This window comes from Sarcophilus harrisii, chromosome 2 (assembly GCF_902635505.1).
Source record: "Sarcophilus harrisii chromosome 2, mSarHar1.11, whole genome shotgun sequence".
In the NCBI taxonomy this organism is placed as follows: domain Eukaryota; kingdom Metazoa; phylum Chordata; class Mammalia; order Dasyuromorphia; family Dasyuridae; genus Sarcophilus; species Sarcophilus harrisii.
The window spans coordinates 54,028,285-54,046,134 of NC_045427.1; the positions used below are offsets into that span (position 1 = coordinate 54,028,285).

At 39.1% G+C, this 17,850-nt stretch overlaps 1 protein-coding gene across 6 annotated transcripts in view; it reads left to right on the plus strand.

The window, feature by feature from the left end:
• Nucleotides 1-17,850, plus strand: part of MEAK7 (MTOR associated protein, eak-7 homolog) — a 59,067-nt gene that overhangs the window by 3,262 nt on the left and 37,955 nt on the right. For 4 of the 6 annotated variants that reach the window (XM_031950196.1, XM_031950197.1, XM_031950195.1 and 1 more), the window contains exons 1-4: nt 6,443-6,532; nt 7,266-7,459; nt 9,974-10,204; nt 11,715-11,856. In XM_031950196.1, the coding sequence (XP_031806056.1) occupies nt 7,289-7,459; nt 9,974-10,204; nt 11,715-11,856 (544 nt within the window). In that variant the 5' untranslated portion in view covers nt 6,443-6,532; nt 7,266-7,288. Of the gene's footprint in view, nt 1-6,442; nt 6,533-7,265; nt 7,460-8,452; nt 8,549-9,973; nt 10,205-11,714; nt 11,857-17,850 lie in introns of those variants that run through there. The other 2 variants (XM_023495442.2, XM_012540731.3) reach the window with 2 other exon arrangements.

Below are 17,850 nucleotides of genomic sequence, written 5' to 3' on the forward strand. Positions count from 1 at the left end.
TCTGCACCTTTTCCCCTCTTAGTAGATTGCTCACTAATTGCTTCCCTACTGCCTCTAGGTTGCTCTCAGGCTAATATTTTGCTGTTGTGACATATCTTAAAGTCTGCTGCTTTTGGAATTAATGTTGCAAGTACTTCCTCTTACATCCTATCCCAGTCTCTGAAGCTGCCTCGAATTTGTCCAGCTTTTTGCCCAGTTTTCTCTCTCTCTGGCCCCTTCTCCTGGCAAATGCCCATTTGGTGCTTATTTGAAATCTAGTTCAGTTGGGAGGAAGCGTGGTGTGTAGAGTGTTTTAAAGAGACTTTGAGTTGGGTCTGACTTCAGCCTAAGACCTCAGTTACCCGAGCTATAAAATGAAGTAGTCACATTCCATGACCTTGATGTTCTACCTTCAAGCTCTAAAGGACTGATTGATTTTTTTCAGGAATGAAGGAGCCTGTTTATAGTATAACCAGTAGGCCAAATCTTTGTTTATGAAAAGAGAACAAATGGGAGATAGAGCCCCAAGTTTTGTTGACTGAGGCGAATACGTTTTAGCAGACCTAGGGCAGTTATTTCGAAAATTCTGCAAGCTTTGTCTTGCACAGGACTCTCATTTAGACAGGGGCAACTTGAATCAGGAAGGACCTGGCTTTTAAGTTTGGCTTTTGACATATCTGTTATGTCTATTACCTACAGTGACAAAATAAAATAATTAAATATATGGATGTATACTCAAAACCTTACAACATCTTTTAAACATTGTAATATATCTTCCTTTGGCTGGATTGCTAAAGTCACTTGTTTCATGTGATTTGACATTGAGTTCACAAGATTTTGACATATAACCCTTAATTCTTTATCATGAAATCACACTCAGATAGTTCATTTATCCATTTTAACCTTTAATATAACTCATTGGTTTTCAATAGGATTTAAACCAAGTGAGTTCCAGTTTATTGAAGCATATTTTATCTTCATCTCTTGGAGAAATTGGTTAACCTTTTGTGACATATTGATAGATTGCGATATTCTGTAAGTATTTGAGAATGTTTATAATTCTAGAATAGACTGTTAATACTGGAGTTCATAAAACCTCAATAAAGACCAGCATTCCAAACCCACTGAAAGTAAAAACTTCACAGGACCCCATTTTGGTTGGTTTTACAGTCTGAGGACAATGTCCAGCTTATTGGTTTCACCTGGATTTTTTTATGAATACAATTTTGGTAGATACTTGAAAAGAAAGTGTCCAATTTTCCTTACCACAGTTTTGGTATGACAAGTTTTTCTCCATAGCAAGGTTAGCACCCTTTAAAAAAACCAACCAATTCCCCTGGTTTTCCAGTCTTTGTGCCAACTTTAGAAGCCCGGGCCTCCTGGGTGATGATGCCCCAGCTGCCAAAGCCCTCCAAAGGCCTGGCTTTCTCTGCTTATCTCCAAGATCTTCTTACCACTTGGAGATTTTTAAGACCTAAATCAATTTAACAGACATTTTAAAGCACCTTCTTTGTACCAGATATAGTGCTAAGGGCTGGGGATACAGAGACAAAAAAGACAGTCTTTGCTCTTGAGCGCCCAATCTAATGGGGAGACAACATGCAAGCACCCATGTTTAAACATGATAAAGTATAAAGGGGAGAGGATCACAAAAGGAAGGCATGAAGGAGGATCAGGAAAGGCTTGCTTATAGAAGGTGGGGTTTGAATTGGGACTTAAGGAAGCCCAGAGATAGAGATGAAGAGAATTGTAGGTATGGGTTAGTTGGTGAGAATGCTCCCAGGCTGGAGATGTGACTCAGTGGCTTAGAACTTGGCAGAAAACTGGAAAGGCTGGAAGGGAGGGGTCGGTTATTTGATTTTTGATCTTGGAGGTTTTAGGTCCAGTGGAGCTGATTTGCTCCAGGAGTGATATAGTTAGTCTTGTGGAGGATGACAAGCAGGAAAAGGTAGCAGCTGCACCTTCTGTGTTTCCTCAGATTAATGACATTGTTAAAAAGAGTAACAAGAGCAACGAAACAGCCACATGTTTATGGCTTGGTTTTTAGCATTTAAGAACTAGCTACGGGTAGAGAATGTCAGTCAGCTTTCATCTGTGAAGGTCACCGCTTATAAGCACACTCTCATGACCATTGTTGCAAAAAGAAGCCTCTTCAAAACTGGTTTGCCTGGAGTAGTTCACGCCCTAGGTGTATGACCACAAGGAAGTCACTTCACCTCTGGAGCTTGTATATATATAGTATAGATTTGAGAGTAATTTCAAAGGGAAGGCACAAAGATTGAAGAGGACTGAGAAAAGAAAGTTTTCCTGCATAAAGTGGGATTTTATCAGAAAAGAAAAGGAATCCTGGACGTGAAGATGAAGGAGGGAATGGTTCCAAGAATTCTGGTTCCGAACAAAGAGATGGAGTATCCAATGTAACAAAGAGCAGGGAACCTAGAGTAAGCATTGGGGAATAAGGTGGAAAGAGGACTGGAAAAGTAATCTGGTTGTGTTGAATATTGAAGAGAGCTTATGTGTTTGATCCTGGGTTAATAGAGAACCACAGGAGTTGATTGAATGGGGGTGGGGTTGATGTGCTCAGACTGGTATTTCAGGAAAACTAATTTGACGACTGAATATATTATAAGATTGAAGTGGAGAAAGCTCTGAGGCTGGGTCACACGAATAGGTAAGTGAAGGGAGTAAGGGTCTGAATTAGTTTGGTAGCAGTGTTGGGGGAGAGGAGGCTCAGGTATTGGAGAAACTGTACTCTGATAATGTAAGGCAGGTAGAAACTTCTCCACAGGTACAACAGGAGGATCAGATGAGAACTAAATTGGTAAACCTGAAAATGAATACATGTTAACTATGATGATGTTGAGAGGTAGGTTTTATTTCCACCTGATTAAAAACCCATTAATTTTATTACCTTGGAGCAGAGTTAAATTACTCAAGTGGAAAGTTTCTGTTCTTGATGTCAGGCCCAGAGGGACTTGGGACAGATAAAGAGTTTTAGCTCAGGAGCAAAGTCTTTGGCCCTTAGCTCCAGCAAGAAAGTTTTGGGAAGGATAGATACATTTGAGAGTTATCAGCGTAAAGATGGTGATTGCATCCATGGAAGGTGATAAGAGCACCAACTGAAGTAAGTTAGAGGGGGAAGAGAAGAGGGTCCAGGCCAGAACCCTTGGGAACACTAAGTAGGAACTCTGAAAGGGAACATAATCTAGAAGAAGATCTTGCAAAGGAGACAGGAGCAGTCGGGTAAAATGAGAGACATGAGAAAATGTTCTAAAAACCTAGAGAAAAGAAAATGAAGGAGAAGAGAGATATCAGTTGTGTTAAAGGCTACAGAGTCAATGAAAATGAAGATAGGTGGCCATTGGGTTTGGTAACTAAAAGATCATTGTTACCTTTGAAAAGAGATGTTTCAGTAGATGAATACGATTGGAAGCCAGATTGCAGTGGGTTAAAAAGAGAGTGGGAGGAAAGTTGAAGACACCAAATGTAGGTGGAAGAGATAAAGGATTGATAATGTAATGCCAGAGAAACTGAGCAAGACAAGAGATTAGAAACCAATTCGATAGTTTATTAAATGGAGAGAAATACTGGGACCCATGGATCCATGTTTGATCCCAGGGCTGGATGAAACTATCCCCCCAGCAACCTTCTTTATAGAATAACAAGAGCAATGACATAATGGAGGGAGGTTACTGATATTCTAATGACATCTAAAATGGATAAATCTTTATCTTGTCAAACATTAAGAAGGAATGTCTATAACCTAAAGATATAAAATCTTTATCTCAAACATTAAGAGGGAAAGTTTATAACCTGAGGCAGAATAACTAAATGGGACAATTGGAGAAACTGGGTCATGACTTTAAAAGGAAATTTTGGCTGAACAATAATTATTGGTGATGGAAGAATCAAGTGAGGGTTTTTTGAAGATGGAGGAGAAACGGGCTTACTGTTTGTAGGCCGTAGGGAATGAGTTAGTAGGCAAAGAGAGACTGAAAATATGTGAAAAAATGGGAATGACAGAGGAGAAATTTTGTTGGAGGATTGCCTGGCATCAGTGAGAGCCCAGTTGAGGTTGTGTTACACACATTTAGAGTGGATCCAGGCAGAATGGTTGTGTGATTTTTTTCTCTGCCTTTGTTCAGCAGCACTTGTATGAGCATTAAGGTTACAACTGCTAAATTTAATCCAAAGCTGAGGCTTGCTTGGGTTGGACATAATCAGTGATATGAGGGAGCTAGGAATTAAGAAAGGAAAACAATGTATAATTGAATTGCTTCACCAAGAGGTTAAGATAAAGAAAAGAGGAGAGAATGGTTAGTGTAGGTGATCTGCCTTGGGAGATAATCACAGGGCTAAGAGATTTGAGATTACAGGTGTGGAAAAAAAGTTGAGTTTAAGCAAAGGCAGATAGAAAAGTGAAAAATCAATAAATTGTGATGATGGGATAAGGGAATTTCAGATTCAGAATTTGAACAAAAATGTGGTCATTTGTGGGTGAATGTGGCAAGATGGAAGATATGACCATATTTTCATGTGACTGAGATGAGTCTCTTGGGAAATGGAGAAATAACTAGGTGATCAGATCATTTGAGGGAGAGTCAATAAGACTGTCAAAGCCTCCTAGTGTGAGGGTAGGAAATAGGGAGGGGAGAAAAATTGTGAGTCAGGTATTGAACTCATTGAAAGGAAGGGGAGGAAGCTGGGGGTTTGTAGTCAATAGCTACTGGGATTTTGATTGGGTGGTAGATATGAATAGAATGAACATCAAAGGGAAAAGGTTACTGAATTAAGAAGGAAGAGCAAGGAGTATTCCAATTCTCCCAACTCTGCTGCTGAACCAAGAAGAATGAGTAAAAGTATAGCTGGTGCTGAAAAAGGCGATCAAGAAGGCTCTGTTATCACAGGAGAGCCAGGTTTCAGTAAGCTAGTAGTTGGAAGGAATGGAAGAGGAAAAAATTTAAGAAGAAGGGGAGTTTGTTGCCCTTGGAACAGACTTCCCAGAGGGCTAATGGTGGTGGGCACAATGGAAGGGGTGGATAATGTTTGGTTGAAACTGAGGTGGGAGGATTGAGAGACATGGAAATGAGGAATTTTATGGTACAGCGTGAAGAATGGGGTTTGGATGATGATCTATAGGAATTCAGTCACTGGGCTGAAGAGTATGGCCAGATGTTTTTTGGTTTTCAGATAATAATATTATTCTAAGTTCCCAGTTAAGATAGAGTAACTGGGGCTGGAGGTGTGTGTTTTTATGTGTGTGTGTGTGTGTGTGTGTGTGTGTGTGTATTTGGGAGAAAGGAAGAATTTCTATTTTTACTAAGAAAACCTCTTTACCTTGAAGAAACACTAGACTACCTAAGAGAAAACTTAAAGTATTTTCTTTATTATTATATTATTTATTATAATTACTAATATTGTACTCTTGCTAATACTAAGGCTGTTTCAAAATCATACTTTTTCATAACTTTCTCTAAAATACTCAAATTATTTTAAAATTATTATAGCCTATGTATGAAGGTGACAGAATACATTAAAATATTAAAAACCATCAACATGTCTGATTTCTGTAGAACGTTTTCATCCTTCCCCAAACTTCATGCAGTAACTTTTAAAAAGTTCTCAAATACAATCAGTGGAGGTGGAAGGAAGAAAGCTAAAGATTGGGGGAAGGGGGGAATTATTGTGATTTAACTAAAATCTTTAGAGAATTGATATAACTTCTTTAAGATTACCATTCAAGTAGAATCATAATATTTGAGAGTTGGAAGGAACTTTACCAGTTTCTACTTAGATTGCTCAGTCCTCTTCGTATTCATAAAAGAATGCCTTCTGCAAAATACCTGACACGTGTTCATTCAACCTTTCTGGGTAGATCCTAGTAAGGAGAGAACTGAACACTGAATAATTAAAGTCACCAAGCTTGCTCTGGAGGGGAGTTGAGCAAAGGCACCTTTTCCTTTCCCTGGAGAATTTGGGGATGAGGGGTGTTGGGGGATTATGGTATGTGCGATCAAATATGTTTGACAGGATGTTGATTTTATTGATCTGCAGCTTTCTTTTAAAATCTTTATTATAAGGATTGGTTGGCTCACTGTGCCTGTGCCTTGAAAAAGAATGTGATGTAAAAACAAAAGGCATCACTAAAAAGTTCAGGTAAAATAAAAATAAAGAAAAACAAAAAGTTTAGTGATTTGGAATGAGTGCCCACATTGTAGAATATAAGCACGCACTCTAAGGAAGGCGAATATGAAGAATCTGGAGCAACTATGATGTGTCTATGAAAAGATACAAAAAGAAAGTAAAAACTAAGTAACGCACCCAGTGACTGCAACAATGTAAATAAAATAAATAGAGGCCCAGAGTCTATGATGAGTGTTTAAGGTAACTTTTACTTATATTTGGGGGGATGAAGTACTCTTTAAAAAAGCCAGTCTTGTCACCATCTTTTGTTTGTCCACAGATGAATAAGCCATCTTTCACCTTTTTTGCTGGAATGTCTCATCCCTGAATACTCTCCCACCTCTATCCCCTTTCCCATTTGCATTATCCGGTAAGACATTTCCCATCTTTGCTAGGCTGGAAGTAAGGGCCCTCTCTCTGCCCGCAGCCTCTCCCCTGTGAGGCCCCTGCCTCGGGGAGGCCGGTGTCTCTCCTTTCTTGCGAGCTAGGGGAAGGCAAGGAAAGCGAGCGCCGGCACCAGGAAGGTGCCTGGGGAGCCCCTTCACAGCCGGGGACGCGGGCGGGTTAAGGGGCTTTCCCACGGTCACAGCCACGCTAGTTCCTAGCGCCCCCCAGCGGTCTCTCGCTCTTGGCCAACCCCAGGCCCGCAGCTCCCCTTGATTGTCTCCCGCTCCTGACCAGCCTCGGGTTCGCAGCGCCCTCTGGTGGTCGCCAGCTATCTAAACATTTCTTCTCTTTCTATGGTTTTTCCTTATTACCCCGCCCCTCCCCCCCCCCAATAAAAAAAAATCACCGCCCTCAGAGTGTGCCCCTGGGTCTGGCTGCGGGAAGGTGGGTGGGGGCGGCTTGGGTGTGGCCCTAGAGCTTGTGTATTTCCCCTGGGACCTGCACGTGCAGGAGCCTTGCTGGGGGGGAGGGGGCTCCGTTTCCTCCAGAAAATCATTTAACAATTGGACTGCTTTCCAGGGATGGGTAGTCTTCTGGAATTGTGTTCCATGGCCTTTAATCTGTGTCATTGAGAAAGCTGTCGTTGCCCTGGTCTAGTGTATCTTAGCAACAGTATCTACTGACAGCCTTGTGTCTTCGGCCCTTTTTCCTTATAGGATTCCATCACAAGTAAGAAAAGATGGGGAATAAGCAAACAAACTGCCGCCCGAATTACTGTTCGCGGTTTCTACCTGAAGAACAAGCTGAGATTGATGGATTATTTGCCGCCGTAGCAGGAGGTTTGGAGACAGTATCCTGTGAAAGAAACAGAAAATGTTTCCCAGTCCCCATTTCTTTGGAAATGTTACAGGCAAGAGCAAGAGACCACTTTTGAGTGCTCTGGAATAGAGTTCCTCCGTGTAACATGTTACTTTGTGCCACAGCCAGACCAAGTGCTGGAGCATCCATGACCCAGCATGGCAGCTGATATATTGTCTTGTATTCACGCTTTACTTTTGAATATAGTTATGTCCTATATCCCAGTCATTTCGCAACAGTGCCAATGAAAGAGTGAAGCAACATGACCCCACTCGGGAACGACTAAAATTCCCCACTCTTCATTTTCATGCATGTGGGCTGGCTGCAAGTTCCTTATTTGTGCAATGAGAGGGTTGGGCTGGAGGATCCCCAAGTTCTACCTGTTGTAAATCTTTGATCCCATAACTAAACAGTTATGAGCCGCTCTCATTCAATCTTTGACTGTTTTCTATTTCGGCCTGGCCGGATGTGCTCTAGTAAGCCTGAAACCTGACTAGTCACAAAAATATGTAGGAGAGATCAGCCTCAAGGTATTATGTAGATATAAATCATATTGAGATGTGGAATCAGTTCTGTTTCTTAAAGAAAAAGTTAGTAACTTAATTGATATTTTAAAAACATGATTATAGAGGGGTAATGGTAAGTTGTGTGATATTAACTTTTGCCATTTGGGTGTCACAATGAGTAAGCAAACCATATTTACTGAGAAGTATATGTAGTAAAGGAAATCATCCCAATCAAGAATAGAATAGAAAAATCTAAAGAAAAGGCTCTAAGGGAGTCAAGTTTGTCCGTGTGTTGATTTTATTGGTAGTTGTCTTTTATTCATATGCTTTTTCCTCCATGGAAAGACCCAGTAGGTAATAATATTAGTGTGGCAATGGCCGTGCATTGGATATTAGGAGCTTTTCTAGTCTTGGTTTGAAGTGCATAAATTTCTGGCAGAGTACAAAATAGTCTCAATCCAGACTCTTGGCCCTTCCTAATCATATATAATTTCTTCTCCCAATCTACTTTTCTAGCCTATTTCTCCCTTTTCCTTCATATAGCCAACAAACTCAGAAGCCTAAGAATAGGATGACATTGGTTTTACCCGCAGTAACCAGGGAAAGTGGGTGGCTTGTAATCAGCAATACAGCAGGTACATGTGATTTTATCACTTTCCTATCCCTAGTGATACTGTAGGATTTTCTCATGTGGCTGAGGTGAGAGAGGCAAGTTAAGTCACTTTGATAATTTGATGAATTGAGGATCTCATTACTGAATATTTGCTCAGAAATTATAGACTGAAACTCATTCCTGCCATATTCTCTCTTTTAATGTGTTTACTCACAAATCATCTCAGTGGCCTTCCCCACAGCATGTGGAGGATCTTCTTCCATATTTTTTGACATTGTGGGGATACTAGTAGAGCATATGAGATATATGTTGTTTCTCTTTTATTTTTATTGTACCCACCTCCTTTTCAAGTCATACATCTGACTTCCTCCATAGGGCTGCTTTTGTGCAGTTCTTCAGTAGTAATAGAATGTAGCCTGCTTTTGACCATCATGTGCTTCTCTATTGCCTTTGGATCAACTTGTAACTTTGATGACTGTGGTATTACTCACTAGCATAGATGTAAAAAGGAAATAGGCCTCTGTTTTAAGATAAAATTTGGGGCCATAAAAGCAGTGCAGTTTCCTAAATGCAATCCACTTCATCCTTTTCATTTGGTTCTGAGCTCAGATCATCATCCATTTTTATTATTCATCTAAGATCAACACACTGATAAATGAATTCTGTGGGTCCTCAATTTTTATTGATCTCATAGGTAAGGAAGAATCATTTTGTGTTCCTGAGCAGAGAGAATATTATATTATTATGTATATTATATATATAGTATTATACCTGATTTTATTTTATTTTAAAACTTTTTATTTTCAAAACATGGATGGATAATTTTTCGACATTGACTCTTGCAAAACCTTGGGTTCCAAATTTTCCCCTCCTTCCCCACACCTCTTCCTCTAGATGGCAAGTAATCCAATATATGATAAACATGTTAAAATATATGTTAAATCCAATATATGTACACATAGTCATGCAATTGTTTTGCTGTACAAGAAAAATCAGATCAAAAAGGGAAAAAATGTGAAAGAAAACAAAATGCAAGCAAACAACAACAAAAAGAGTGAAAATGCTATATTGTAATCTACACTCAGTTCCCACAGTCCTCTGGGTGTAGATGGCTCTCTTCATGAAAAGATCATTGGAAGTGACCTCAGTCATAATATCTGATTTTAAAAATGCTATGAAATGACTTTGGCAGTGGGTAGTTAATGTTATAGGACTGTATCAGAATGGGAGATCAGCCAAATACCCATTACATTAGGGTCTTGCAATTTCCATTGAATGATCCATTAATGATAATGGAACTTTTTGTTCAGGGTAGTTTATGGGTATTTATCACGTGAAAGTTTTTTTTTTTTTTTAATCAGTATTGATGCTATAAACTATTTTAAGATTTCCACTTTTCAGTGTTTAAAAAAAATCTTCTTTTCCCCCTTCTCTTCACCCTAAACAGGCTTACCTTGGAGATGCCATACCCCAGAAAATGATATGTAGAATCTATGACGGCATGAGACATATTGACCCATGTGGGCTTAACTCAGTTCCTAGTGAATACGTCATCAGAGACCAGTTTTCAATTTTCATGTCAGAGATATTAAAAGGAAATGCAGGAGAGAAGAGCAAGATGATCATGAAGATGCTCCTTGTACCTTGCTCAAGTGTGAGAGCAGGTCATATCCAAGAGGTAAAAGACAGATGAAGAACATTTCAGAGAAATGTGCATTTTCTTATTTTAATATCTGACACAGAACCTCAAACCTTGTGTGGTTCAGGTCGGAACTCTAATGCTTTTGTCAAAACTTATAGAACAATTTTGAGGATAAATTAGGAGCTCAATTGTGATTTCAGAGTTAAGTCATCGGGTAGGATAGCACTATATCAATTTTATCTGTTATGTGAGATTTGGGTAGCAAATACAATAAACCCCCAATATGGTGGGAAAATCTGCCTCGATGAGATCACAAATCCATTAGAATATTGAGCTCAAATTGAAAGGGAAACCATAGCCATTAAACTGTACATCAATATCCTTACAGACCACATATTCACTTAGTTTTGCAATTTGATGTTACATGTGTTTTATTATAGTTTTTAAATTTTGTCAACTATATCCCAATTACATTTTAATCTAGTTTGGGATGCCTTGACCTGTGTGTCTGACCTCTTCATTAGAGTATGGAGGTTCATATGCACTTCTTTTGTTACAAGCTTTTTTTCCCCAAACTAGAACACACAAGACTTTTCAGGGCCAGAAAATTTTATATATGGAGGAGCAGGGAGCATGGAGCATGGAGGGCAGAAATGGCATCTAAAAAAGGGGTGTTATTTTGTTTCATGGGATAGGAAAGTAAAAACGACCATTTGAAACTGAGGGGTAAGCACTTAAAAGTTGAAATGGATAGAAAGAAGGGAAGAATTTGATGAAATAGACCTTAATTCTCCTTCATTAAAACAAACATATGCTTTTTCTTCTTCATAAGGATCAGCAAGGCTATTGTCACCTTGTCAATTATTTTTCATTTGCATTTATTCAGCCTTTCTTCCTCTGTGACTTCCCTATTATTTCTTCTGTCTAAGCTGCAGATTAATATGTACTTCTTCCTTCTGAAAATTCCTTTGTTCTGTGAAATTCATTCATGATGATGTACTATATAATATACCATACCTTGTTGGTCTCTAAAATCATACAGTAGGAAGAGACCTTAAAGCTCACCTAGTCCAACCTTTACTTGAAGCATAAACCTCTTTTAGAATATCCCTGACCAATGATCATTTGGTCAAACACTTATAGTAACAAGAAACTCACTCTCTCTCAAGGTAATACATTCTACTTTTTTACTTTTCTAATCGCTATATTTTATATTGAGCCAAAATCCTCTTCAATGTAACTTTTATCCATTAGTTTTAATTTTCTCCTTTGGAATCCAGTAGAACAGATTTAATGTCTTCTGTAAAAGTATCTCCTGAAATTTACATGTCCCTCATATCTTTATATAGCATATCAATTTAATATTAATGTTATTATTAATTAAAAGGTTGTCTTAATTTGAGAGATCCAGTTAACATTAAGAGATTACCTAATTGCTGGACTATGATATTTGGCAGTAGTGGGAAGTCGAGCTTCCTGCTGAAATGAAATTTAATTCTTGGCCTGTAGTGAAACTGTTATTAATGTTTAAATTTTGATCTTAAAGTTTACAGAGGATCTGATTACCTCTGTAGTACATGTACTATACTACAGAAATGAACTGAAAGGTTGGAATATGAAGAGATGTCAAGATTTTACCGCCGGTGTAAGGCCATTGGCTTCCCAGCTGCTCTCATCACTGAAACAAGGCAAGTTTCCTTTTAACCTTTCCTTGGAGATGTTAGTGGTAAGATAGAACTAAGCATGAATTGGGTACTCGCAAAGTCCCTGTTAATTGAAAATGAGCACATATGAACATAAAAAATGTAAACTCATGAAAGTGTCTAGTTGTAGGGATCTGAGACGGCACCCACTACTCTGAGTGGTGTGGAGTACTTCGCTAATGTCTCCAAGCCCCTCTCCAAAAGACCGCTGGAATCCTCCCCATGGCAGTCTTTTCCATTTTGGTGCCATTCTAATTGTTAGGGATTTGGGGGGAGGAGGGAAGGCTTCCAGTTGTGCTTTCCATGACTAGTACACTTAATTCCTTTTTGTTGAAATGCTTTTACTGGTAGCATTAAAGAAATTCTACATGTGAACTCAATAGGCTTAGAAGTTAACATTTTTCCCCTTTACTTTGACTTGAGTCAATTTATAGTTGGCAAATAGGAGCTGAGATGAGCGTTCTAGCCTGTAATACAGATTACAGGAGGAAATGCAGTTCAGGGAGATAATGTGGAGAAGATAGAGAACCTAAAAGTGTAGATCTCTCCTTTCAAAAGAAGGATCCTGGGAGATAATTTGGAGAAGATAGAGAACCTTTGAGATGCCTTGGTTCAAATTCTATCTCTGACACATAAAGGCTCTTTCACTGTAGGCAAGGCACATATCCTCTCAATCTTAAAATTGTAAGTTATAGGATAGTTGTCAATCTGTGTTGGTAGTTGGAGTGTCCCTCCCTTCCTTCTTGCTTCCTGATGAAATCATAGGTACAGAATTTTTAAAAACAACAAAGAAAACAAATATGATATTTAAAAAAATACACATGGCTAGTGGATTTGATCCTGAAATCAAGAAGAGCTGGGTCCAAATTCTGCCACTGACATGTATATTGGGCAGAGTGACTCCAGACTAAGTCACTTTACCTCTTAGTACCTCAATGAATAGGTGCTGCTGGATGGGGCAGTAGATAGAGCCCCTATCCTGGACTCAGGGGTTGGAATCTGCTCTCACTCACTCAACTAGTATGTGACCCTGGGCCAATCACTTCATCCAGTTTGCTTCAGTTTCCCCATATGTAAAATGTGTTAGAGAAGGAAATGGCAAACCACTCCAGTGTCTCTGCCAAGGTACTCCAGGGGGGTCATGAAGTGACATATATGACTGAAAAAACAATTTGATGATGGACATTGGCCCAGGGAGTTTCCTAACGAGGAATCTTAGGATTGACCCAAAATCTCATGTTTGAACAAAACAACCAGAGAAAGGTGCTTTTTGGGATGAAGCGACGGGTTAATAGAATAGGGAGCTTCACACAAGAACACTGGCATCCTTTAGTAAGTTGTAACGAACAAAGTCAAGCCCAGTTAGACACTCTTAGAACAAGCTTAAAAAAGTGTCAGAAAAGCCAGCCCGGGTCATCCTTCTGCAAACTATGGAGGGTATGAAGGTTCTCTGAGTGTGTGCTCCAGATCTCAGCATGGTGGGTTGGAAAGAGGGTTGATGGGAGTCAGAAGACCAGGTTCCCAGCTCAGGCTTGGCCTCTTTACCCCTCAAGCTTCAGGGTTTGGACCTGTACATTTCAGGAGTTTGGGTCAGCCAAGTGATTGTGGAGAGCTCTGCCACCTCTATTGTGTTTTGAGTCTAGTAGCATGACACTGCTTCTGATTGACCCTCTCCTTCCCTCCCTTCCCTCCCATTCCTTCCTCCCCTTCTTCTCTCCCCTTCCTTCCTTCCTTTCCTCCTTTCCCTTTCCCCCTTCCTTCCTTCCTTCCTTCCTTCCTTCCTTCCTTCCTTCCTTCCTTCCTTCCTTCCTTCCTTCCTTCCTCCCTTCCTCCCTCCCTCCCTCCCCATTCTTGCCTGCCTTACATCTTTTTCATTCGAAAAATACTAGTATTAGTATAGCAATATGGGATGACCACTTAACTAGCACTTGAGGATCTGAATTCTATTCTTGGGTAATGATGGTAATTAGCATTTATATGGTACTTGAAAGTCAGCAAAGTGCTTTATGTATTATGTATAATCAGTTAACCAAATTAAACAAAAACCTCATTAATGCTTGAGGAGGTAGGTGTATCACATGCTATTCCAAGACAGTGTTCCCAAAAATATCATCCAGAATATCTCCACAACGACTTGTGCTTGTCCCCAAACAGTCAGGGCTGGCCTTGTAGGCATTCGTCTTGGTATCTTTAGCCTTCCCTTTTGCCTCTTTCAGTGTCCAGTGTCTTTCAGCTGTCTAAAACCCCCTTGCTAACAAAAGTGGAAAGGACTTGATTTTCATCCATTTATGTGAACCTGTTTCCAATAATGTTGCCCTAATTAGTATTTAAACCTTTTAGCTTTTTATTTTAAAATGAAGAGCTTTGTCCTTCCTAAAGATATTTTTGGCATCAGCAAACTGGTAGAAATAAATTTTAGTGGGGCTAGAGGATCCCTGAAATTACTCTGTGGAAAATCAGAGCTTCCCTGAAGGCAAAATCATAGGATGTAGAGCTGGAAGGAACCTTAGACATCTAGTTTGATCCTTTTTATTTAAAGTGTTGAGGGAGAAATTGCAGAAATAATGATCCTCAAGGTTTTTTTTTTTTGTTTTGTTTTGTTTGTTTGTTTTTCCCCTCTATTCCCATATCTCTCTTTGTTAACTGCATCTTATGTGGATGACATGGTGCTCTTGTCCTGGGTGCTTCTTCCAGGGTATGGAGCTTCTCTGGTTCTAATAATCGATCTGCTTGGTAAACTATTTTGAAGAAAGTGTAAGCACTGAGAAATGGGTGGTGGTGATTGGGGAAGACTTCAAGGGGAGATAAGTATTCTCAGACGCAGAGATGAGAAAGGAGAACATTCCAAGCATGGGGTAGAAGGAGGGGGGGAGAACAGGGGAAAAGACAGCTTGATTAAGAAATGGATTTGCAGTCCTGATTTGGGGGAACAACTAATAAACCATTTTGGCTGGAATAAGAAGTTTGAGAAGTTTGGTAGTATAAAATAAAGCCAGAAAAATACACTGATTTTTTTTTTTACAGATGAAGAAACGGGCCCAAAGAAAAATGACCTACACTGGGTGGTAGTTGGTGTTAGTAAACTGATAGAAAACTAGCTTTAGACTCCTTGCTGGGGGCTCACTCTATTCTCAAGAGCAAATGGAATGTTTTGATGTAACTACTAAAAATGATAGAAGCTGAAGAAGGAGCCAAGATTAGGGGCAGCCCCCCAGCTGAATTCTTTCAGTATCCTGCACCCCCCAACTGTAACATAATGCCTTAAATCAAATTTTCAAAGAGCAGAGCCAATAAAAGGTTGAGATATGAGACATTTTTTCTAGGCTAAGTTAGGAGGTTGGCAGAAGTCTGTAACACTGTGATGGAGGCTGATCCAGCAGCCACATATGTAGCAGTGTCAACAGTATCTTCAGCAGCAGGTTTGGGAGTTCTCAGCCCAGAGATGGCAAAGGGGTAAGATGACTGGTCAGAAAGAGATTACAAGGGACTCTTTGCTGGTACTGAGTACAGCTGATAGTGATTGGAAACTCTTTTACCTATAGCCAATTCAAGGTCACAGGTGTCGAGTGGAGAGGAGTGCTGGGGGTTGATCACAGGGGAGCAAGGACTCTGTTGACAGTTCCAAGTCAGAGAGAGCACTTGTGCTTGTAGCTTTTGGGAAACCAGAGACTTTTTCTGGGTAAAAACTAAACTGCAGACCAGAAAAGCAGTGAACATCCCTCTCCCAGAATCATACTACCTTGGAAGCACCAAAAATTTGTAGATCCTTGGAACTACCTCTTAAAAAAAGTAGCATGAAAAAAACCCTGAAGTTTGGTTCAGTGCATCCCCATCCCCAAGTGAACAGAGCCCCAATTTTAGCATAAAGTTCAGAATAAAAAAATAGGCTGTAAAAATGAGCAAACGACAAAAAAGAATTTGACCATAAAAAGCTTCTGCAATGGGAAGACCAAGACACAAATGCAGAAGAAGGCAGCCATGTAAAAACAGTTATAAAAAGGCCTCAAAAAAGGGTAATTGGACCCAACCCAACAAGATTCTTGAAAAACTTAAAAGAGATAACTATGATAAAGGAAAAATTGAAAAAAAGGAATGAGAGTAATCCAAGAAAATTATGAAAAGAGAATTAACAGCTTTATAAAAGAGGCACAAAAGTTCATTGAAGAGAACTACTTAAAAAACAGAATTGGTCAAGTGGAAAAACTGATACAAAATCTCAGTGAAGAAAATAATTCCTCAAAAATTAGAATTGAGCAAATGAAATTTAATAATTCCACAAAACATCAAAACACAAGTCAAAATAATTTTAAAATGTAGGATATATCATTGAAAAAAGAATTGGCCTACTAAATAGATTGGAAAACAATTTATTGGGCTGCTTAAAAGCCATATCAAACAGAAACATCATATTTTAAGAAATTATTAAGGAAAACAACCCTAATTAAATCCAGATGGTAAAATAGAAATTGAACGGGCAGCTAGGTGGTGCAGTGGATAGAGCACCACCCGTGAAGTCAGGAGAACCTGAGTTGAAATCTGGCCTCAGACACTTAAGACTTCCTAGCTGTATGACCCTGGGCAAGTCACTTAACCCCAATTGGGGCAGAAAAAAAAATATGTGTGTGTGTGTGTGTGTGTGTGTGTGTGTGTGTGTGTGAATTGAAAGAATCCACTTAACACCTCCTGAAGGACATCCCAAAAGGAAAACAAGGAGGGAAGAGGATCCACATGTGCAAAAATGTTTATAGCAGCTCTTTTTGTGGTGGTGAACAATTGAAAATTAGTAGATGCCCATCAATTGTGGAATGGTTAATAAGATATAATAAATCAAAGTAATGGAATATTATTGTTCTATAAAAAATGATGAAAAGGCTGATTTCAGAAAGGCCTAGAAAAATTTACATGAATTGATGCTGAGCGAAACAAGAGAATCGGGAAAACCTATGTAGCAACAGAAAGCTTGTATGATGATCAACTCTGACAGACTTGGTTCTTCTCAGTGATTCAGTGATCCAAAGCAATCCTAATAAATTCTGGATGGAAAATGCCATCCTCATGCAGAGAAAGAACTATAGTGACTGAATGTAAATCAGCATATGCTATGTTCACTTTTTTCTTCTTTTTTTTCCCCTTGTGATTTTCCCCCTTTGTTTTGATTTTTCTCTCAACATGATTCATAAGGAAATATGTTAAAAAAATGATTGTAGATATAAAACCAAAAAAAAATTGTTTTACATGCAATTGGGGGAAAATAATAATTTTTTTAAAATTACAACAAAGAATAATCTACCTAGCAAAACTGAGTACAATTCTTTATTGGGGGGATAGACATTTAGTGAAATAGAGAATTTTCAAGCATTCTCTTTTTTAATAGCTTTTTATTTACAAGATATATGCATGGGTAATTTTTCATCATTGATCCTTGCAAAACCTTCTGTTGCAACTTTTCCCCTCCTTCCCCCCAACCCCCTCCCCCAGATGGCAGGTAGACCAATACATATTAACTTTCAAGCATTGTTGATGAAAAGACCAGAGCTGAATAAAAAATTTGACACTCAAGAGAAGCAAAAGATGAACAGGCAAAATCATAAGGAGTCATAAGGTTAAATTGTTTATATTCCTATCATTTTTTGGACATTTAAACAGTTTACCTAAGTAGAGGGCACGTATATGGGTCAGTTATGTTGGAATGAGCTCCAAAAATAAAACCAAAGGGATGAGAAAGAGGAGTGCTGAAAGGAAGGGGAAGAGGTAAGATAGGGAAATTTTTCTCACATAAAAGAGGTACATAAAGAAGAGTGTTACATAAATAGAGTAGAGGGGAAAATGGGGGTGGGCCATAGGCAATGCTTAAATGTCACTCATTGAAATGGTTCAAAGAAGGAAGGAAATTTCCTTATGACAGTGTCAGTAGTGTTCTAATGATGATCAACTGTGAAAGAGTTGCCTACTCTGATCAATACAGTGATCCAAGACAGT